We start from the raw sequence: 22,477 nt of genomic DNA on the forward strand, positions 1-22,477 counted from the left end.
TTTTTTAGCAATAGATTGTTTTGTTATTTTAGGGGTAGCAATGTATTGTTGGTTGATAAGTTTTCTTATGTTGCATATCCAATTTTCACCGACGAAGAGAAGGAAAAATTCACCACATTATGTAAGCAAATGATATAGAAAATATAGAATTAGGTTTTTAAGTTTTATTTTAAGATGATGTGTCAAAAGATATAAAAATATTGTTGTGCTAGGGTAAATGAGTTTTATATTGTCACTACGTAAAATTTAATTCATCAAAACTAAAATAGTAGTGCTGAAAATCCATTCATCTTTCCAACTGAATTGGATATGAATCTTCTTAGGAAATTGATCTTCCCAAAGAGGCTATGTAGCTCCTTCTTGATTCGTGGGGGTCTATATTCCATTATGTCCTTATCCTTGTTCTACCTATATCCCCTTGTTACGTACCAAAAATTGCAGGAAGTTTTGAGCTGATATTCTGAGCATGTATTTAGTAGGGTTCGTTTTCGAACCATGCAACCTCAGTCTCTCTAAAGCCTGCTCCATTTTTTGTTAAATGACTTAGGAACCCTAAACCATAAGCATATATTATAAATACTAACTTGGGATATTGGTCCATGTACGCACACATTTCAACCAAAATTACCTAATAGATTCACATCACCTACTTACTTGAGTGTTAGAGTGTCTTTGCAGGCAGGTAAAACATCTCGCCGTCTAAGAAGAAGGTTGTTAATGAAGGTCTTGCACTCAAAGTCCATTCAATACCACCATTTAGAGATCTTAGGTCTTATTGGATCATAATAATAGAACACTTGTCAATACAAAATTTATTTATTATTTCTTTTTTAAACTCCTTAGGATACAAGTTAGCATGATCCACAAAATAAAAGTAAAAAAAAATATCATTACAGAGTATCCGATCCTAACTTTTTTTTTTATTTCAAAGGTTATTTTTTAAAGTAATAAACAATTTGAAGTTATTATCAGTACCTGTTAGATATTTGTGTGTTGGCTTCACTTTTGCTAAAACAAATATTCATGTGTGATGTTGGATACGATGTTCCAACATCCTAGCACAGTTCAGTGTGCCCTGAAGTTGTGCCAAGGTTTTTCGCACGCGTTATTTTATTTAAGGAATCTACGCCTTTATTCTTGTTGGTCAAGCTGCGTGCTTTTAGTACAGAATCAGATCGTTTGTGATTAGGGATAGGAATAGGCTAGCCCGAGCTAGGCTTTGCAAGGCCTAAGCCTGGCCTACCATATTTTTTTAAGGCCTAAGCCTGGCCTGCGGCCTGTCATAGGCCTACTTTTTAGGCCTGAGTCTGGCCTTCTGAAAGCCTGATACGGCCTGCTAGCCTGTTTAAAAGCCTATATCTTATGAACATCTTTAAATAAGCAATGTGATCTAAGTTTAAATGGAATAGCGAACTAATAGTTCAATTAGATTAAACTCTCTTTTGATAATCAACACGAGATTTTAGGGAATTCGACTATATATATTGTATCATATTTCTATTCTAGTTTATAATAATACATTTATATATGCAAAAAATTAATGTATACTAATAAAGCTTAAATTATTGAAAAAGTTTACAAATTTATATTTTAATTCAAAGTACAAAATATAATATAATAAAAAATAATATTATTCATATTACTTAAATAGGTCGGCCTAATAGGCTTTTTGAGAGACCTGTGGCCTGGCCTTTTAAGCTAAATAGGCTTAAAAAAAAAAAGTCTAGGCCTTTTCTATTTAAGAAATAAGTCTGGCCTAGCCAGGCCTGTCGTAGGCTAGGCCGTAGGCCCCTGTAGGCCGGCCCAGCCTATTCCCATCCCTATTTGTGATTTCCTAAGATTGTACTATTTAATTAGGAAAGTTTTGGAGGTGATCAGGATGTTCCTAATTATGTGCCTACATATTAGGAGTTTCCTTTTCTGGTTCTGTTGTTCGTGAAATGGATCACCAAATTGTTCTGAAGCCCAACAAGTTTACTGACCCGTATTGCTTCAGTATACTACAAGACCTAATTCATTCACCGAAGCCGTCATTTTGAAGATTAGATCATTTTAGGGTTTTGAGTCTTTTGTTGTGAGCCTTTCGTGTATCATCTTGATGCATGCTAAGGACTGTGTTTGAGTTGTAATTTGTTCACTACTCCGAAGCTTTTAAGCAAGGAGTTAGGTAGTCTGTGAACTGCACCAAAGCTTTTAAGCACGGTTGCAAGTTGTTGTGTTTTGAAGGTAACTTCATTTTGATTGTATTTGTTATTTAAGAATCACAGGGGTTGTGATCAGTTGTAAGGGAGTGAGATGGGATCTCAGATCTAGGAGTTCCTAGGTTGAAGTCAATACGGGTAGGTCCTAGGTCTTTAGTGTAAACAAGGTGTTTGCTGAGAACTAGAGAATAAGGACTACACTAGTGGATTTCCTTCCTGGCTTGGTAGCCCCCAGAGTAGGTGACGTTGCACCGAACTGGGTTAACAATTCTCTTGTGCCTTTTATCTTTCTGTTGTTTACTTTCCTTGTTCATTTTCATTTACTGCTAGCACGATGTTCTAAACATTTCATTCAACATCTGTTATTTATGCCTGGTGTTGGAACATCGCATAGAACATTCTGTTGCTAGCCAGCCAAAATTTCAGTACCAGTATAAATATATACTTTTTTTTTACCAACAGTATAAAATATATACTTAAAACACACATTTTGGTTGTTTCATTTCAAAGATAGTAAACTCATCGGAAGTAAATTTCTAGAAGTAAAATATATACTTAAAAAAAGTTTGTATTACATTCTGTCAAAAGGAAAAAAAAATAAAAGTTTTGTATTACATTCTGTCAAAAGGAAAAAAAAATAAGTTGTATTACTTCCGTCTTTAATTATAAGACTTTTTTGAAAACAAAATTCTTTGGTCTCTTTTTAGAAGACCCTTTGGTATTTCTAATAACATTAATTATTTTTTTACCAACATGGCCTTATTCATTTTGCATCTTTTTCTTCAATCAACAATAAATAATTTGTTGAAAACATAAACTAACTCTTTCTCTTAAGGATAAAATCGTAAAAACAACAAATTTAATATTGTTATCAATTTTCTTAATTTCCGTGATTTTGGCAAAATGATCTTATATTTAGAGATAGAGGTAGTATGATATTTGTTGAACCCATTTTAGAACAATTTTTAAGACTGCTCTCTCTTATAAATATATTGTGTTTTTACTTTCTCACTCATTTTCTCTCTAATATTTTTGTGTCAAAATAAAAATAAAAACAAGTTATTCCAAAAATTATCAAAAAATATAATACAAATATTATTTCTCTATTTATAACAATCTCAATCAATAAATCCAGTTAAAACATATACATATAATACAATAGTGTTTTTTTTAAGGAACAAGAGTTTTATAAACGATGTCATATTGTTTTATAAACAATAATAGCATAACATAAAAAAAAATTAAAAAAATAACAATAATAACATAAAATAACATTGTATGTTTTTTTTTAGGAGGATAACACTGTAGGTTATGACATATTTTACATGGTATATGTGACATGTTTGTTGCTTGAGCGAGTGAAGTGGCGATTTTGTCTCTCTGCCATGACAACGTAACAATGCATTGCATTGCACTTCCACTCTTTTTCATCTTTCTCTTCTTCTCCATATCAGGTATCTTCTCATTCTCCCTTCTTTTTTATGTTTTCCATTGCCTCAACTTTTTTATTTTTCTACTTTCTAGTTATTTATTTCATAATGTTATAGCATTGCATGACTTTAGAAATGGAGGAAAAATCAATCACAAAATGGGTTTAGCTTAAATTATTGGTTTTTATTTATTTATTTATTTATTTATAATGTTACTTGTGATATCAATGGCAAGTTCTCATTTTAACGTGTTTGTTTCCAACTTTTATTTCTCTTAATAGTTCTGGATGAAGCTTATGATTCTGGGCCAGCTTTGTTGTAGAATATTGTGAAGGTTTTTAATGTAGAGTTATTGGTATAGGGATACAGTGAGTTGAAATGAGTGTAGTAGGGTTTGACATTGGTAATGAGAATTGTGTGATTGCTGTAGCGAAGCAAGGTGGGGTTGATGTTTTGTTGAATGATGAATCAAACCGCGAAACCCCTGCTGTCGTCTGCTTCGGAGAGAAGCAACGATTTTTAGGGTCTGCTGGCGCTGCTTCTGCTATGATGCACCCGAAATCGACAGTATCTCAAGTCAAGAGACTAATAGGAAGGAGATTTGATGACCCTGATGTTCAAAGTGACCTTAAAATGTTTCCTTTCGAGACTTTTGAAGGTTCAGATGGTGCCATTTTGATTCACTTGGAATACTTGAAGGAGACTCATAAGTTTACACCGGTTCAAATATTAGCAATGCTCTTTGCTCACTTGAAGACTATAGCTGAAAATAATCTGGGGTCTGCTGTTTCGGATTGTGTTATTGGAGTTCCATTATACTTTACTGACTTGCAGAGACGAGCGTATCTTGATGCGGCAACAATTGTGGGGTTGAAGCCTTTGAGGTTGATTCATGATTGCACTGCAACTGGTCTTGGATATGGTGTTTATAAAACAGATTTTCCCCAAGGAGATCCTATTTATGTTGCATTTGTTGATATAGGGCACTGTGATACTCAGGTTTCTATTGCAGCATTTGAAGCTGGGAAAATGAAGATACTTTCACATGCTTTTGACAGAAGCTTAGGGGGTAGAGACTTTGATGAGGTTCTATTTAGACATTTTGCAGCAAAGTTTAAGGAACAGTACGAAATTGATGTGTATTCTAATGCCAGAGCGTGCAATAGGCTGCGTGCCGCGTGTGAGAAGTTGAAGAAAGTTCTGAGTGCAAACTTAGAGGCACCTCTGAACATTGAGTGTTTGATGGATGAAAAAGATGTTAGTGAATTTATCAAGAGGGAAGAATTTGAGAATCTTGCAACAGGATTATTGGATAGAATTTGTATTCCTTGCCACAAAGCATTGGCAGACGCGGGCTTGACCGTTGATAAGATTTATTCGGTTGAGTTAGTTGGTTCAGGTTCAAGAATTCCATCTATAACTGGATTATTAACCTCTCTATTTAAGAGAGAACTCAGCCGAACACTGAATGCAAGTGAGTGTGTAGCTCGTGGTTGTGCTCTTCAGTGTGCAATGCTCAGTCCTGTTTTTCGTGTCAAAGAATATGAGGTTTGAATTTAAACAAAGCACTGATGCTTATCCTATCCATATGATATATATTACATACTTGATTTTTGAGTTTATAGATTCTAGAGATGCAATACTTTGTTAACTTGGTTTAGATTACCTATTTCTCTTTATTCTATACAAATTGAGATATAGCCAAGTTTAATTTCATAAAGATATTATACATCCTTTTTGTAGTATTTTCTGTTGTCTTGTATTCCTCTCCATAAAATTTATGTAATATCTCTTATTTATTCAGGTCCAGGATTCTATTCCTTTTTCTATTGGACTTTCCTCGGATGAAGGTCCAATTTGTGCAGAATCAAATGGTGTACTTTTCCCAAAAGGCCAACCCATTCCAAGTTCTAAAACTCTTACACTTCAGGGTAGTAATTTGCTCCGTTTGGAAGCATTCTATGCTAATCCAGATGAAGTACCAAAGGGGACATCTCCGAAAATTAGTTGCTTCACGGTAAGTGTTCTTTAGAACTTGTGCTGCAAAGGTGTCCAGAATTTCGATCATCTTGTGCATATTTCTGTGATTTACTGATTTATATTTTCAGCTCCCATCCCCTTCTATATTTTCCCCTTATTCAGTTTCTTTCCTGCTTCTTGTTGTGTTTCATGAAAGGCTTGTAGTGATGCCTCCGAGTTTTTTTTTTGTCATCTTAATTTGGCTGTTTGGCACTCAAAAATTCTTATATAGTGACGTTCTACAGAGAAAGAAATGTGGTTACATAGTAATAAGGTTATATCAGTGATTAAAAAGGTTGATGTATTCTGCATGCCTATACATTGTCATAATGCTTATACATTTGTTTGCCGCTTCTATTCAGATTGGTCCTTTTCAAAGATCCGGTGAAAGTAAGGCGGGAGTTGAAGTTAGAATTGACCTAAATTTGCATGGCATTGTCAGTATTGAATCATCTACAGTAAGTAAGAAGCCTAATTTTAATCTCTTCAATGTTACATCATCAGTTCTTTTAGAGATCTAGCTACATACATGAACCTTTATTTGTCTTCAGTTGATTGAAGATCGCGTGGAAGATTCTGTTACAACGCGTGAGTATCAATCCAATTCTGAAGCAAGGGATGTTGAACCCATTTCTGAGACAGAACAAAATGATAATGAACAAAGTATCAATGAGAAGTGTGGATCTCCACGTCGTTCTGTAAGTATGTTGTTGATGAACTCCTTTTTTAAATGGAATATCTCAAATGTTAATGATTTCTTGCAAATCATTCTTCAAACATGAAAAACCGTATAGCTAAATTTTATCTGATCATTTATGATGTTAAATTATATGCAGTCTCTCAGGCTATAACAACTGCTCTTTAATATATCTGATAATCATATATGTTTATTTTTATTTTGTGAAGATTGTTTTGATTGCAGATATGATTCATGTTGGTGATTTGAGTAAATAAAGTGTTACTATCATGCCTTTTTACAGTCTGATGGTACAAGAAAAGATAAGGCCAACATAAGGGTTCATGTACCAGTGAGTGAGAACGTCTATGGTGGAATGACCAAGGCTGAAGTCACGGAAGCTCAAGAAAAAGAACGCCAATTAATGCAGCAGGATATAACAATGGAGTTAACAAAAGACAAGAGGAACTCTTTGGAGTCTTACGTCTACGATGTGAGGAATAAGGTATAGATTCAATATCTTAATAAGATACAGACATGGTTTTTGTGACTAGATAATTTCTATTGTCACACATTTCATATCTAGCTTTGACTCTTGCTATGATAATATGAAAGTATTGAATGTTTCAAATGTGAATGAGAAAAGGCTGATGTATATTCAATGATGATTTCGTTTTCAGTGACTTGATGTAGCAAATGTTAGGTAAAACTAAGATAATGAAGTTAGTGCAGTCACACATTTCATATCTAGCTTTGACTTTGGCCTTCTTAATGTAAAAGTGTTGAATGTATCAAATGAGAATGAGAAAAGGCTTCTGTATATTCAATGATGAATTGATTTTCAGGGACTTGGCTGTTCTGATTCATGAATAAATGTAAGGTTAAACTAAGATAGTGAAACTGGAGTCTAGGGATATTGTTTTATTCTGCTTTGTATCAAATCTGCATATGAAATGAAATTAAAATCTTTATCCTTCTTTATCTTTTATGCCTATTATTTAATACATGGCTTTATGTGTGTATGTTCTATATTTCCTGATGGACTGGTATTTAATAATTTGTGCATTTTTATGAATAGCTCTTCAACGAATACCAAAAATTCGCAAGTGAACAAGAGAAGGATGGCATATCCAGGAGCCTGCTAGAGACTGAGGAATGGCTTTACAGTGAACGCGATGATGAAACAGTACATGCTTATTTTGCAAAACTAGAAGATCTAAAACAGGTTATCTTTTTGTTCTCCGATCTCCATTTTTCCTGTGCTATACTTCTTGTTCTCATTCTACACTTTATATAGCTGGTGGATCCAATCGAGAACCGGTACAAGGATGAAGAAGAAAGAGTGCAAGCTACCAGAGATTTGTTAGGTTGCATTGTCGAGCATCGCATGTCTGCAGATTCTCTTCCACAAGAAAATAAAGAACTGGTACATTAAATAGGAGAATAAATATTATTTTGAGATGCAGCTCTTAATATCAGCTTTCAAGTAACAACAACTTTCATGTTTTAGATAATCGATGAGTGCAATAAAGCAGAACAATGGCTAAGACAAAAGACGCAACAACAAGATGCTTTGCCTAAGAGCTCTGATCCAGTATTTTGGTCAAGAGATATCAATAGCAAGACACAAGATTTGAACTTGTATGATTTTACTCTTCTGTTTTTTCATTTCATAAATGCATAATTATAGGGTGTTATGATACACCTGCTGGTGTGACCGTGTGACACATTGTTCATCTGCTGGTGTGATACACCTGCAAGTAGTGTTATCAAATAGCTGCTATGGTGCTTTGGCATAGCAGAATCTGAACAAAACACTATTGTTCCACACGGCACATTATTTAGTACAAAGTGTTGTCAAATAGCGGTGATATAGAACTGTAGTGTAGCGGAATTTGAACCAAATGATATTTTCCACAATCCGCAATTGACAATACCGTCTGTTATTAACACTTTATTCATTATATCCATTGATTTTATCTCTAGAATAAAACTAATGAATGTTTTATTTTGATGGGTTTTAGAGTATGCCAAAGCATATTGAGTGCCGAGGGTTCTTCATTTCCAGAAGAGGTAGGGGAAGACAAACAGAATACTTCTGAGCATCAATGAAGACAGTGATGATGGTGTTACTCTGAACAGAAGATCTAAATTTTCAGTAGTTGCTAACTTCGGACAAATGTATATTTTTTTCTTTTCAACACTTTTACCTATTTGGGGAGTTGAGAAAGATAAATCTAAATATTTGGAAAACACCTTTTTAAATATCATTTTAAAATTACACTTCTTTTCTTCAATGAGGTAAATTTATTAGCTTTTGTAACCAAAAAAAAAAAAGAGGTAAATTTCAAACAAACCAACCTCTTAGTACTAGTGAACAACTAATAGTGCTACTGTTATGATCATGTAGCACATTCATTTGATTAGTACTTTGATACAATTCTACTAATAATGGAATTCATTTTTTTAAAACACAGATATGTTGTCAACCAAAACCGTTTTAAACACAACCTCATTTCTCCTCCACCACAGTTTATCAAGCACCGGACCAAATATAAAATGCCAATGGTTGCCATTTACTAGTCTACTATTCATAAGATTTATAGTTAGCCAATCTAGCCATTCCATATCATCAAATAAATTAATCTGAATACGAGGTATGAACATCTGCCAAAGCTTCTTCACCACATTGCAATCTCTAAAAACATGAAAAACGTCTTCAACATCAATCTCACACAAGGGGCAAACATCAGAATTAGTCATATGTCTGACAATTTAGGACCCAAATACAAAATATTAAATTATTCCCCCAAATTAATTAATGTTGGACAAAGTGCTCCCTCCGTCCCGTAGCTCTGTTAGAGATCACAATGTGTCACGTTAAGTGACACTTAACACCGTGCCTTGTCCACGTTGGTGCTACGACACACAAAACCCTGAACGCCGTTAAAAAGTTAAATTTCTGTGTATGAAACTTCTATCATCACAACCCTAAAACCAATTAGCACTCATGAGAAGTCTTCGGATAAAAATTAAAGCTTTTTTTTTTTTGAAAGGAAAATTAAAGCTTTTATACAATATGAAATTTGCATTTAAGGTTTCATGTGATGTGGCATCAACTTTGACAAGTCACGATGTCACTTAATGTGACACATCAACACCCCTTAACAAAGATATTTGATTTTTTTTTTTTTTGAGGGATTAACAAAGATATTTGATGTAGTGAATATTATGACTGATGTTAGACAATTTAGATGAGAAATTTGATATTTCGTAAATTTAGTCTCTCAAATTAGTAATACTTACAATTTCATGACCAAAATGGTTGTTTGCTCAAAAATAATAATGAAAACACCTTAGTTATTTAAGTGTACCACCTTAGTTTAAAAGTGGTGGATCTGGACCTTATGTGGCGGCGTATGCAACACGAAAACCTGTGTTTTGGTGGGAATTGATGTTCAGAGTGCTCAACACAAGTAATTGGTGTCGAGTATTTCCGGATACAATTCCAATAAAAAGAGTTTATCGTGAGAGTTTCACATCATAACACAGTTCAACGAATTACATGCGCTTGAATATACTTTTTTATGTTAAAAACCGAAAAGGGAACCAGAGGTAAACAGTAAACCTTGCATAAACTAAATTCAGTAACTGTATTATGGTTACAAGGGGTTTGAAAAAAAAATGAAAATCTCCTCATTTCCGGATTCATGCATGCATAATCTGTGTATATATGCCGCAAGCTTCGCCGCTTACATTTATAATGTAGAGTATAGCATGGTCCAAATCTACTTTGAAACGACCACTAATCATATTATATATAATAATTTGATTACCATTAAATGAAATAATATACTAACGGTTATTGAACATTCATATTGTAAACCAAAACTCATTTGAATCATACCATACCATACACATCCTGGAACACATCATTTAAAAGTAAACATATATAAACCCAGAACACTTACAGTTCCTTGTACACTCAAGGCGAGATAGAAAGAACTTCTCAATGTTTTTATTAACTGGAACCATCTTATCCTTCTTTTTATACCATTATCTCTCATTTACAAATTGGGATAGCACTAAGTGAACCAAGTGGTGAATCAAAGCTTGATGCAAATAAAAAGTGAATCAATATCTCAAAGCTACAATCTAATGGTATCAATATCTTAAAGATTAGTGTGTGCACTTCACAGAACCATCTGGATAAGCTCATGACGGTGTCTATTGTTAAGATTGTTTTGCTTTGAAACTTCACTGAGCAACAAAAGCCCCAAATCATATGAGCCTACATGCTATATTGGTAGCTTCTTTTCCCCATCCAGAAATACAACAACAGAAGTTTATGGCAATAGAAAACAACCAACCCTATCAGGTAATACTAGCCAGAAGACCCGGCAGTAATTTACAAGATGCTGTCCAAAAGTAATTTAATGTGGACCTCGCAGGAAACAATGTGTTGCATCAAATGTTTAGTTGCCCTTGGCATTTGCTTTCTTAGCACTTGTTTTCTTTTTGGATTTCTTGAATCCTGTTCCACTCTCCTGTAAGAATAAAAGGAATTCAGTGCCATATCCCGTCCAAATATACCATAAAACAACAAAATTATTTGCAAGTAAATGTACCTTCCGATAGTGTCTATAAGCATTTCGGCCAGTCAACTCCTGTCCACTTTTGCTAACATAAACCTACAATGTGAAGATAAAGATTCAAATTCTGATCAATTGATACAATATGCAAACAAAAGGCTCAAGACAATCATATGGACTGTAATGTGGGTGAATGCCAACAGCAATTTGCAATATTGCTATTCTATGTCCATTGCTAGAAGAAGATAAAAGGATTTGGGGAATCAATTGCCATTTGCTAGATCTATTAAAAACCATCAACTTCACACTTTGGTTATGAGAATGTTGACTGCGAAAACAAAAACACATTCAGGCATACCAAAAACAGCTTTTTTGACTTCTACCATGAGATGTAAAACACTGATATTTTTTGTGTTTAAGCTGTTGCAATGTCTAGAATGATATGGAAATATGGAATACAATGACATAGTATAATTATTATAATTTGAGAGTATGACAGATATATTTGTATTACGATTAATATCAGATATAGTACCTTAATCGTCATAAAAAAAGATATAGTATCTTAACGCAACTATTTATCTTATGGCATGTGATGCTCATTTTATCATAAAAAATATGTATCAAGAACCATATTAGAAATATAGAAATTTGGGTTCAAATCATACAACAATATCTTGTCAAAAGGAAAAGAAAGGCAATACATAATGGTGTGATAATTTAACTTCCATCTGCATCTGTAAAACACTCAAATAATATACTACCTGGGTGGTTTTTGCAATTTTCGTTAACAATATAACACATCGGTTCACAACTTCTTATGACCAGCATCTAGCTATAAGAGTAAATAAATCAAACCACCTAAAAACAGTTAACGTTCTTCAGAAATTTTCACATACCTTTCTTCCATCTGATCCTGTATACCAATGACCAGCAGATTGACTGCTTGCTTGTACACGCCTTTTACCTGCATCTTTCGGCATACCAGTGCGGCTCTTGGGTTCCACCCAATTTCCCGAAACATTTGAAGGGTTTAATTTGCATTGTGCATTTTTAGCTTTTGACACACTTCTCTTGGTGTTGTTTCTTTTTGTTGCATTCTTTCTACTAGATGTTCCACTGCTGAAAGGGGAAATGATTTTGGGATCCACCCATCCTTCAGAAGCATTAAAGGATTCCTCAACATTCAAATTTGTTGATTTGCTTCTTCTGCTTGTTGAGCCATTAACACGTCCCGGCGTTTTAGAAGCTCCTCCATTGTCAAATTGTCCCCTGAAATCAACACAGAAAACATAAGTTGATTAGAGTTCTTCACTGTTATCAATAGATAAAATTGGTTAAGGAAAGAATATACTGGAAAGTTACTTCTTACATATAATCAATATGCGAGACATTTTGTTGCTGATTCACACTGTTGACACCTAATGGAAAAAAATTACAAAGGCGGCTGCGAACCAACTGCTGAATTCTTGGATCCTCATGTAAAAAATAACGATGAGCAGGAGGAAGAGGACCCGCCGCCTCCCATATCTGTTCATCCTGTTGGTATCCAGAACTAACCCCACAATACGTCTCATTGTAATTTTCTGACATACCAACCCCTGATCTCGGCACTTCTGTGCTCTTTCCAGAACAAAAGTACTCTTCGAACACCTCATTGAACACGGGTGTAGGAACAGAAAAATTCTTCACGGGAGAAAAATCTTTCCACAAATCCTGATTTCGGTTCACATCAAATTGTGTCTTTCTATCTTGTTCCGAACAAGTCAAAGGCGTACTTCGGTTACATGTTTTCCCCGTTGACGAAGAGGGGCCAACTTTATTCTCACCACCAACATCCTCACCAAACAGATCATCGTCGCCATCATCATCAGAATCAAGCAATTTAAACTTGGGTATAGGACTAGTCGCTAACTTGGGAAACACGAAGCTACTCTGACCCGTTTCCAACCCAAAAGAAGCTGGGATATCAGAAGCATGGTCTCTTTTTTGGTTCACATCAAATTGCGTCTTTCTATTTTGTTCCAAAGAAGTCGAAGGAGTGCTTTGGTTATACGCTTGCCCCGTTGATGAGGATGGGCAAACCTTATTTACGCCAAAAACATCCTCACCAAACAGATCATCATCATCAGAATCAAGCAATTTACACCTTCGAATAGGACTATCTGCTAAATTAGGAAACATGAACCCACTCTGACCCGTTTCCAACCCAACTGAAGTCGGGACATCCAAACCCTGCTTTCGTTTTTTCCCCATTGAGTTGCTGCTACATGAATGTGGAGTTAAAACTCCAGCACCTCTCAATGAGACTTTTGAGCTGCCGCATACAGAACGATTCTGAACCGAGGAATGCGCAGATACTAATATCACAAAACAGAGACATTTCAGAATCAAAATAAGAGAATAATTTCTACGCACTGATGGTGTAAACTGTCTTTACACATGCATCCAATCAAATTATGTCAAATAGATATTTGTAGATATATTCTAGAAACTACCCTAAAAAAGAGACATTATTGTGAAATGAGTAGTTAATTGAGCGCATTTCGATGTACATATTAACTTCATCAGATTTTGAGAATAAACATTGTAATTCAATCTATACTACTACTAATTCTTGAGCAGAAAAAAATAATTATTTTATAAAAGAAAAAGAGTTCACAATAATGAGATGATAATTTGTTTGCTATGTATTTCTATCAGATTTAGGGCCTGTTAGGATTGGCTTATTTGGGCTTATCTACTGACCTACATTTTGTTTGGGAGAACATTTGAATACAATACAACTTATGACAATTTTCATAAACTTTTCATGGCTTATTTTCATAAGTACTCGAAGATAGGTTATGAAAACAGCTTATAACCTACAGAAAATCAATTTAACTTTATTTCATCATTTTTTTTAATAGAAATAGCTTATGTAAGCTTATTCATAAGTGCTTATCAAGATAAGCACTTGTGTATAAGCTGCAAATAAGCTGTTTACCCAAACAGGCCCTTAATTCTAATTCAATTTGTACTACACCCTAGCGAATTAATTCATTATTCATTTTGTAAATTAGGCATTTTTAAATAATGGTAAATAAGATAAGATAAGAATGAAGAAATTGACCTTGAAGAGGTTCATCTTGGGAGGAGAACTCCTCGATATCATCGTCGTCGGGATCAAAGAACGAAGGCAGTGGTTCCGTTTGAGAGGATGAAGGGGGAGCACGACGGAGGCGTTTGAGGATACGGATAGGTGGGTCGGGTTGAGATTCTGGATCGGAATCGGGGACTTCTTGTGGGACCGGGTCGTGGTTGGGGGAGGTAGATGGAGAAGGTGGTGGTGTATCGTCAAGATCGAGACCTAGAGAGAATGAGGGAGCTTCGAATTCCGCCATGGAAATTGAAATTCAAGGATTGTGATCTTGTTTTGGTTGATAAGGTTGTGTAGTATAGTGTGGATTTTTAAATAAACTGGATTAAAATTTGGAGCAAATTTGTAAATGATTTTGGCGGGGATTTGAATTTGAGGGAGGGAGAAGGAATTGATTGATTATTACATCCGACGCAGATATTTTAGGGTGGGTACTTTACGAATCTGGGTTTCATGAGTGTTTTAGTTTACCCAAACTAAACAATCTTCATCGTTAATGCAAGCAAAATCGAACGGCACAGATTTGGGTGTATTTTTTTAGGTTAAAGATAAGGGTCTTGTTAACGAGTGTCCCGGGACACTTTTTAAGGATTCCAAAAGAAGAAATTATTTTATTAAAAAGTTAAATATTTCAATTCCCAATGCATTGATTACACATATTTCTATAATAAATTACTATTTAAAGGCCTTAACTAGTGCCCCGGTGGCACTGGTTAACATTTCTCTAAGGATAATTGCATTAATAAAAGTCTTGCAATATGTGAATTACCAAGGGTGTAGAAATATAAGGTGAAATCTCTTCAATCCATATGCAAATGCCATAACTACATCGCCACCAATCTTGACACTGGTTTGGATGAACTTTGTGTCTTGATAAAAGCTCAATCGATCCTAAGAATCAACGATGACTCTTTTGCTCTAAACCACGTCAACGGAGAATCTGTTTGGAATCAAAGTCGTCCTCCTTGTCACAATTTGTATTAACTCACATATCGATGGTTAAGTTTTCCCAGTTTGACCGAAAGAAGCTGTGTGACTAGTTATACAAATGTGGTCAATTCTTCCTCTTGGACGGACCCCTTGAAAATCTAGGGTTCGCCTAGCATCGATTTCACTTTGATGGTTTTGCCCTTCAATGATACTTAAACTACATGCAGTCAAGGTACCTCCTCCATGGCAGCAATATGTTACTAATTCACTCAGAGATTCAGCGAGGTGTATGAAGATCGGATAGCACCTGTGTACCATAATGGTATATACCATTGCCCAATTAGAATGTGTCATGTGGCACCCACTTTAAAAAAATATATCAAATAAAGTATTTATAAAGTAACATTGGTAGGCGACGCACTCTAATTGACCAATGGTATATACCATTGGTATATTAATGGTACACAAGTGGAATCCAGACCCCTTGGCTACTTTGATTCACGTCTAACAAGGTGGGAAGGTGCAAGAGTACGCTGACAAATTCGAACTCGCTTTAACCAAAAGGTCAATACTTCTGAACATTTCCTTGACATTTTTCTTTTATATAGTTGTATCCAAACAAATTAAATTATTTTTCTTCTGAACTCGTTTTTTTTTCCTTAAAAAAAATACAAAATAGATTTGGATTTTTTATAAAATTTCTAAAATATAATTTTTAAATTATTTAGGCTTAAATATGTCTTTAGTCCCTGCACTTTCATCAGATTTTGGCATTGGTCCCTACACTTTTTTTTGTTTGGAATTGGTCCCTACACTTTATAAAAATATTGGTATTGGTCCCTCTGTTAACTTTCTGTTAAAAAAAACACAAAACTATTGGTATTGGTCCCTGCACTTTGTAAAAACATTGGTATTGGTCCATGCACGTTGTAAAAATATTGATATTGGTGCCACGTGGCGTGAAATGATTGGGCCACGTGGCACTACGTTAGTTTTGTGTTTTTTTTTTCAACAGAGGAACCAATACCAATATTTTTACAAAGTGCAGGGACCAATGCCAAACAAAAAAAAAGTGCAGGGATCAATACCAAAATCTGATAAAAGTGCAGGAACCAATGACACATTTAAAACAATTATTTAATGTCAAAATCACTTTTATTTTAAATTCATTTAATCTATGCTTTATTATGAATTACGGTTGCAAAAACATATTTGACACTTGAATCTTTTCTAATCTTTTTAGTTGCAAATGGAGAAATGGAGAGGATACAAAATTGAGAAGATATTGACTCTGATTGATTGTATAACTTATCCTTTTATTTAAACCCTAGAGGCTGAACGAAAATCATATCAAAATTATACTCTCTCTGTTATTTGTTCTCACAGGTTCATCTTCACCAAATTTCCTTTCATATTTTGGGTATCTCTTGAGTGAACTACATTGTTACCAGAACTTCCCTAACAATCCAAACGGTCACGTTACCATGGCAGGTTCCGTTTCCGATAATGAAATCCAGAAGACGCAAGAAGTTGGAAAAGCAATTCGCATCTTTCACCGGACCCACATTCGACGCCGATCTTTACAGCGATAACGATAAAGCTTCATGCTATCCTTCAATTCCTGCTACCGAAGAAGAAGAAGAAGAAGACAATCTCCACGAAGCTTCTCGCAGAAACAACTCGTCATTCTTTGTTCCGATCGTCAATCCTAATGATGATGTATTCAGTACGTCTCGGAGGATAATTGACCGTGAAGATGATTACCGGAGACGGAGATTGAATCGGATTCTTTCGCCCGATAGACATGATTCTTTTGCTGCTGCTGGTGAGAAAACGCTTGATCCTTCGGTTAGGACTTATGCTGATATTATGAGAGATGAAGCGTTGAAGAGAGAGAAAGAGGAAACACTGAGAGCAATTTCCAAGAAGAAGAAGAAGAAGAAGGAAGAGGAATGAGAAGGATAATAAATCTCAGCAGAAGAGGAGGAATAGATGTGATCAGAATCGGGAGGAAGGTGGTGGTCGTGTCAAGAAAGCTGACTGGGATGCACCCGATTCGAACTCAATGACACCAGGGAGAGTAATTGATGCTACTCCTGGGAGGAGGAATAGGTGGGATGAGACACCGACACCTGGGAGATTGGTTGATTCTGATGCTACTCCTGGTGGTACAACTTGGGATGCTACTCCTAAGCTTTCTGGCGGGGTTACTCCAATTCCGAAGAGACAAAGATCAAGATGGGATGAAACACCTACTACTATGGGAAGTGTAACACCATTACAAGCTGCTGCTTATACACCAGGTGTTACTCCTGTTGGTGGTGTTGAATTGGCTACTCCAACACCTGGTGCTTTACAAGGGTCGTTTATGCCGGAGCAGTATAATTTGTTGAGGTGGGAGATGGATATTGAAGAGAGGAATCGTCCTTTGACTGATGAGGAACTTGATGCTATGTTTCCACAAGAAGGGTATAAGGTTTTGGACCCTCCTGTTTCTTATGTGCCAATTAGGACACCTGCAAGGAAGCTTCTTGCTACGCCTACGCCTTTGGGGACTCGCTTTATCAGATTCCAGAAGAGAATCGCGGTCAGCAGTTTGATGTTCCTAAAGAAGCTCCTGGTGGTTTGCCTTTCATGAAACCTGAAGATTATCAGTATTTTGGGGCTTTGTTGAATGAAGAGAACAAAGAGGAGTTGTCTCTGGATGATCAGAAAGAGAGAAAGATTATGAAGCTTCTTCTTAAAGTGAAGAACGGTACGCCAACACAGAGGAAAACAGCTTTGAGGCAGCTAACTGACAAGGCTTGCGAGTTTGGTGCTGGTCCTTTGTTTAACCAGATACTTCCGTTGCTTATGCAGCCTACTTTGGAGGACCAAGAGAGGCATATTTTGGTTAAGGTAATTGATAGAGTTCTTTATAAATTGGATGAATTGGTTCGACCTTATGTGCATAAGATTCTTGTTGTTATTGAGCCCCTTTTGATTGACGAAGACTACTATGCCCGTGTTGAAGGGAGGGAAATAATATCTAATCTCAGTAAAGCTGCTGGGTTGGCCACTATGATTGCTGCCATGAGGCCTGACATAGATAACATTGATGAATGTGTTAGGAATACTACTGCTAGAGCATTCAGTGTTGTTGCATCTGCTCTTGGTATTCCTGCTTTATTGCCCTTCTTGAAAGCTGTTTGTCAGAGTAAAAAGTCATGGCAAGCTCGGCACACCGGTATTAAGATTGTGCAGCAGATTGCTATTTTGATTGGCTGTGCTGTGTTGCCCCATCTCAGATCTCTTTTTGAAATTATAGCGCATGGTTTGAATGATGAGAATCAGAAGGTGAAAACAATTACTGCTTTGTCTCTTGCCGCTCTTGCTGAGGCTGCTGCTCCTTACGGTATTGAAAGTTTTGACTCAGTGTTGAAGCCACTGTGGAAGGGTATTAGGCAACACCGTGGTAAGGTGCTGGCTGCGTTTTTGAAAGCAATCGGGTTTATTATTCCATTGATGGAAGCCTTATATGCCAGCTATTATACTAAGGAAGTTATGCTTATTCTAATTCGGGAGTTTCAGTCACCCGATGAAGAAATGAAGAAAATTGTTCTGAAAGTGGTGAAACAGTGTGTGAGCACTGAGGGTGTGGAAGCTGAGTATATTAGAACTGATATCCTCCCTGAGTTTTTCAGAAACTTCTGGGTTAGGAGGATGGCTTTGGATAGAAGAAACTACAAGCAACTTGTGGAGACTACGGTTGAGATAGCAAACAAGGTCAGTGTTGCTGATATTGTTGGAAGAATCGTTGAAGATCTTAAAGATGAGAGTGAACCTTACAGACGAATGGTCATGGAAACAATTGAGAAGGTGGTCACTAACTTGGGATCATCCGATATAGATGCACGGTTGGAAGAGCTTTTGATTGATGGTATTCTTTATGCCTTCCAAGAGCAGATCAGCGATGATGTTAATGTGATGCTTAATGGGTTTGGCGCCATTGTAAACTCGCTCGGGCAGAGAGTAAAACCATATCTTCCTCAGATTTGTGGTAAAACCATATCTTCCTCAGATTTGTGGTACTATCAAGTGGAGGTTAAACAATAAAGCGCAAAGGTGAGGCAGCAAGCAGCAGACCTCATTTCGAGGATTGCTGTTGTCATGAAGCAGTGCCATGAGGAACAATTGATGGGTCATCTTGGTGTTGTCTTGTATGAGTATCTTGGAGAAGAGTATCCGGAAGTTCTAGGTTCAATTTTGGGTGCTCTCAAGTCAATTGTTAATGTTATCGGTATGACGAAGATGACTCCACCTATTAAGGATTTGCTTCCCAGGTTGACACCAATTTTGAAGAATAGGCATGAGAAAGTCCAGGAGAACTGTATTGACCTTGTGGGTAGGATTGCTGATCGTGGGGCTGAGTTTGTACCTGCCAGAGAATGGATAAGGATCTGTTTTGAGCTTCTTGAGATGCTTAAGGCACACAAAAAGGGAATTCGTAGAGCTACTGTGAACACCTTTGGATATATTGCAAAAGCCATCGGACCATAGGATGTCTTGGCAACTCTGTTGAATAATCTCAAGGTGCAGGAGAGGCAGAATCAGGTATGCACTACTGTGGCCATTGCTATTGTTGCAGAAACATGTTCACCCTTCACAGTTTTACCTGCACTGATGAACGAGTATCGTGTACCAGAGCTTAATGTGCAAAATGGTGTGCTCAAATCTCTTTCTTTCCTCTTTGAGTATATTGGTGAAATGGGAAAGGACTACATCTATGCTGTGACTCCTTTGCTTGAGGATGCTCTTATGGACAGGGATTTGGTTCATAGGCAGACAGCTGCATCTGCTGTGAAGCACATGGCACTGGGGGTGGCTGGTTTGGGTTCTGAAGATGCGCTGGTCCATTTGCTGAACTATGTCTGGCCAAACATATTTGAAACTTCTCCACATGTTATAAATGCTGTGATGGAAGCCATTGAAGGGATGAGGGTAGCCTTGGGTTCTGCTGTTGTTCTTAGTTACTGTATCCAAGGACTGTTCCACCCTGCTCGAAAAGTTAGGGAGGTGTATTGGAAGATTTATAACTCACTGTATATTGGAGCTCAGGATGCTCTTGTTGCAGCATACCCTTCACTAGAGGATGAGCACAACAATGTTTACAGTAGATTGGAGTTGATGATTTTTATTTAGATTGCATTCAGACAAATGAGAACTTTTGTTAGCCATCAATATATTGGTAATTTCTCTCTGAACTGTAGTTTTTGGTTTAATTTTTCTTATAAAGTGCTAAGTTGGAAAGTTGGTTATGTATTCTGTTATTGTATTAAATTATTTTTGGGTGAGCCTGTTCATCGTAAGAGTTTGTAGGTTGAAGTTATTGATGATGCTCCATAAGTTTTAGTACACTCTTGAATTTGAGACTTCCGAGTTTTATGCAGTAGTCATCCTAATTGCTGTGCTGAATTTTTTTTTTGCTAATTTGGTCTGATTCAAAAGTAAGAACTGTTGGCCACTTGGTAAAATAAAATGTTTAAGAAAAATGATGTCTGACGAGCATGATTCTTTTGTCTGCTACTTTTTGCCTCTGTTAAGTGATTTTTGAAGTGAATATGTGAATTTGGTGATCTTAAATTGATCAAGGTAAGATTAAATAAATAGTACTGTTTATTTGATAGAAAATATTTAAGGCTTCCACTTCTTTTTTTTCCAGCATTGTTTTCATAAATCTTATCTGGTGGAGTGGAGCTTAATACTTAAGTCACTCTTGATGAAGATTGGAAATAGAGGAGCTTTCTATCTGTGAGTGTGAGGTATATGTAAATCAAATGCTAATAATTTTATTGCTCCTTGGTCAGTCATGCATAGTCATCTAACTGGTTTATATCCTGCATTCTGGTATCTCTGCAATCTACATTATAGAACCTTTGATAGGATAAGATTGCTTTGAAACACCTAGACTCATTATTATTGCTTGATTATATTGAAGCATCTTTACTTACGTACAATTTTTCTTCACAAACTACTTTTTTTTTTCCGAACTAGAGGTACAAAAATAATGCATTACGGTTGATTGTTTTAGTGTTACTTACAGTATTTGCTCTGTTGTGAATTATCAGAACTGGTTTCTATGAATAAGAGCCTTTGACAACTGATAATTATTAAATGATTGTACTTCAATTCGTATTGAATGTAATGTTTGACACACTTAAATAAACTGGGTGGTACTTCAATTTGTATTGAATATATTTTTTTATTTTTTGTGATAATCTTGTATTGAATGTAATGTTCGACACACTTGAGTGTAATACTGATCAGAAGAACTAGTGTAACTAGGAGCAACAAACAACTAAACTGTTGGTACATTTAGCCTTATATAATTAACTACAGTTGAAGCTTTAGTTTTAAAGGTTATTGTAATGAGTATACAAACAAGCATTAATCTGTGACTAAATTTACTATGATAGAAACTAAAAGTGGAATCTACTTGTCTTAACTCTTATCCTTGGAATCTGTAGGCACAATCACACAAAATCTTTTACCAACTTGATCAATATTTTGGACATCCTTGTGATTGAGGCACTGATTACTTTTCTGTGTTCATACACCTTCATTGAAATTGTTATGCAATCTTTCATTTGCACTAATTTAGACATCATGACAATATCTAGTGTTACATATAAGGTAGATAAGTGAGTTCCTCTTGTCCTTAGCCATGAAAACAATATCTATGTAGCCTTGCTAATTTTGCATATGAGAAGATAGCTTGGCTTCTAATTCCATATATACCATGTGCCCATGCTCGAGGATGTTGCTTTTCCATTAGTGTCTGTTTTTCTTTTCTTCCAACTTAGTGCTGCAATGAAATTTGCAAAATAAAAATGCAGGATCTGAATATAGTTATAAGATTAATTCGGAAATCTTACAACTAAATGTAAGATCTGAATGACAACTTTTACCAAATTTGAGTGAATGGTTTGAATAGATAATATGTTAATTTTCATTTCTGTACTTCTTATCCTTGTGGTATTATATGATTCTGTGCAAAATAGTTATTGAGATATTTTAATATCGAAGTGTGGTTATGTGCAAAATGATGCAAGCTTTGGCGGAGAAGCTCCATTGCTACTTCAACAGATGCTGCAAGATTATTATGAATGGGATCTTTGAAGGAGGGAGAATCTTTTGATGTTTAGGAAAGAGAGAAAAATGAATAGGAAGTTTGTTTAAGACTCTTTGAAGGAGGGAGAAGTTTGTTTATAGGAAGTTTGTGTTAAGACTCTCCATGTAAAATTACTGCATGCAAGTAACTTTTTTCTTTCTTTTGTGGTCTCAACTCTGAATACATTTTATCAAGTCTTGGTTGGACTGTTAAATCATGAGTAGTAATGCAAAATCATATTCAATGATACAAGAGCAAACAATCCATTTTTTACTGTGATTTTTAATGTTTTAATGGTTGATTGGGTAGGACCAAAGTGTTTTAACTTTGATATAAATTA

At 35.8% G+C, this 22,477-nt stretch overlaps 2 protein-coding genes and 1 pseudogene across 3 annotated transcripts; 2 read left to right on the top strand and 1 right to left on the bottom strand.

The window, feature by feature from the left end:
* Positions 1–3,880: 3,880 nt before the first annotated feature.
* On the top strand, positions 3,881–8,605 carry LOC146924955 (heat shock 70 kDa protein 16-like). Its single transcript, XM_085709940.1, has 9 exons — positions 3,881–5,179; positions 5,436–5,648; positions 6,013–6,108; positions 6,202–6,348; positions 6,631–6,831; positions 7,405–7,551; positions 7,624–7,752; positions 7,837–7,967; positions 8,351–8,605. The coding sequence occupies exons 1-9, from the start codon at positions 4,010–4,012 to the stop codon at positions 8,436–8,438; spliced, it is 2,322 nt and encodes a 773-aa protein (XP_085566066.1). The 5' UTR covers positions 3,881–4,009; the 3' UTR covers positions 8,439–8,605.
* Positions 8,606–10,322: 1,717 nt separating this feature from the next.
* Positions 10,323–14,490, bottom strand: LOC146924956 (uncharacterized). The gene is made up of 5 exons (XM_085709942.1): positions 14,031–14,490; positions 12,291–13,278; positions 11,818–12,190; positions 10,955–11,017; positions 10,323–10,873 (listed from the first exon to the last, which is right to left on the bottom strand). The coding sequence occupies exons 1-5, from the start codon at positions 14,299–14,301 to the stop codon at positions 10,802–10,804; spliced, it is 1,767 nt and encodes a 588-aa protein (XP_085566068.1). The 5' UTR covers positions 14,302–14,490; the 3' UTR covers positions 10,323–10,801.
* Positions 14,491–16,334: 1,844 nt separating this feature from the next.
* Positions 16,335–22,384, top strand: LOC146924957 (uncharacterized; annotated as a pseudogene). Its single transcript, XR_015010325.1, has 3 exons — positions 16,335–20,214; positions 20,689–20,788; positions 22,053–22,384. The product of XR_015010325.1 is annotated as an uncharacterized LOC146924957 (transcript).
* Positions 22,385–22,477: the final 93 nt, after the last annotated feature.

Source organism: Medicago sativa, chromosome 5, assembly GCF_051527215.1.
Source record: "Medicago sativa cultivar Bolivia chromosome 5, Bolivia_mono, whole genome shotgun sequence".
NCBI lineage: Eukaryota > Viridiplantae > Streptophyta > Magnoliopsida > Fabales > Fabaceae > Medicago > Medicago sativa.

Bases quoted from the DNA above. Each gene is read 5' to 3' on its own strand.
- LOC146924955 (XM_085709940.1), top strand. From the start codon at position 4,010: ATGAGTGTAGTAGGGTTTGACATTGGTAATGAGAATTGTGTGATTGCT. The intron at 5,180-5,435 runs GTTTGAATTTAA...TTATTTATTCAG, and splicing joins TTCGTGTCAAAGAATATGAG to GTCCAGGATTCTATTCCTTT. The intron at 5,649-6,012 runs GTAAGTGTTCTT...GCTTCTATTCAG, and splicing joins CGAAAATTAGTTGCTTCACG to ATTGGTCCTTTTCAAAGATC.
- LOC146924956 (XM_085709942.1), bottom strand. From the start codon at position 14,301: ATGGCGGAATTCGAAGCTCCCTCATTCTCTCTAGGTCTCGATCTTGAC. The intron at 12,191-12,290 runs GTAAGAAGTAAC...TGTTGATTTCAG, and splicing joins GTCTCGCATATTGATTATAT to GGGACAATTTGACAATGGAG. The intron at 11,018-11,817 runs GTATGTGAAAAT...TTCACATTGTAG, and splicing joins CAGGATCAGATGGAAGAAAG to GTTTATGTTAGCAAAAGTGG.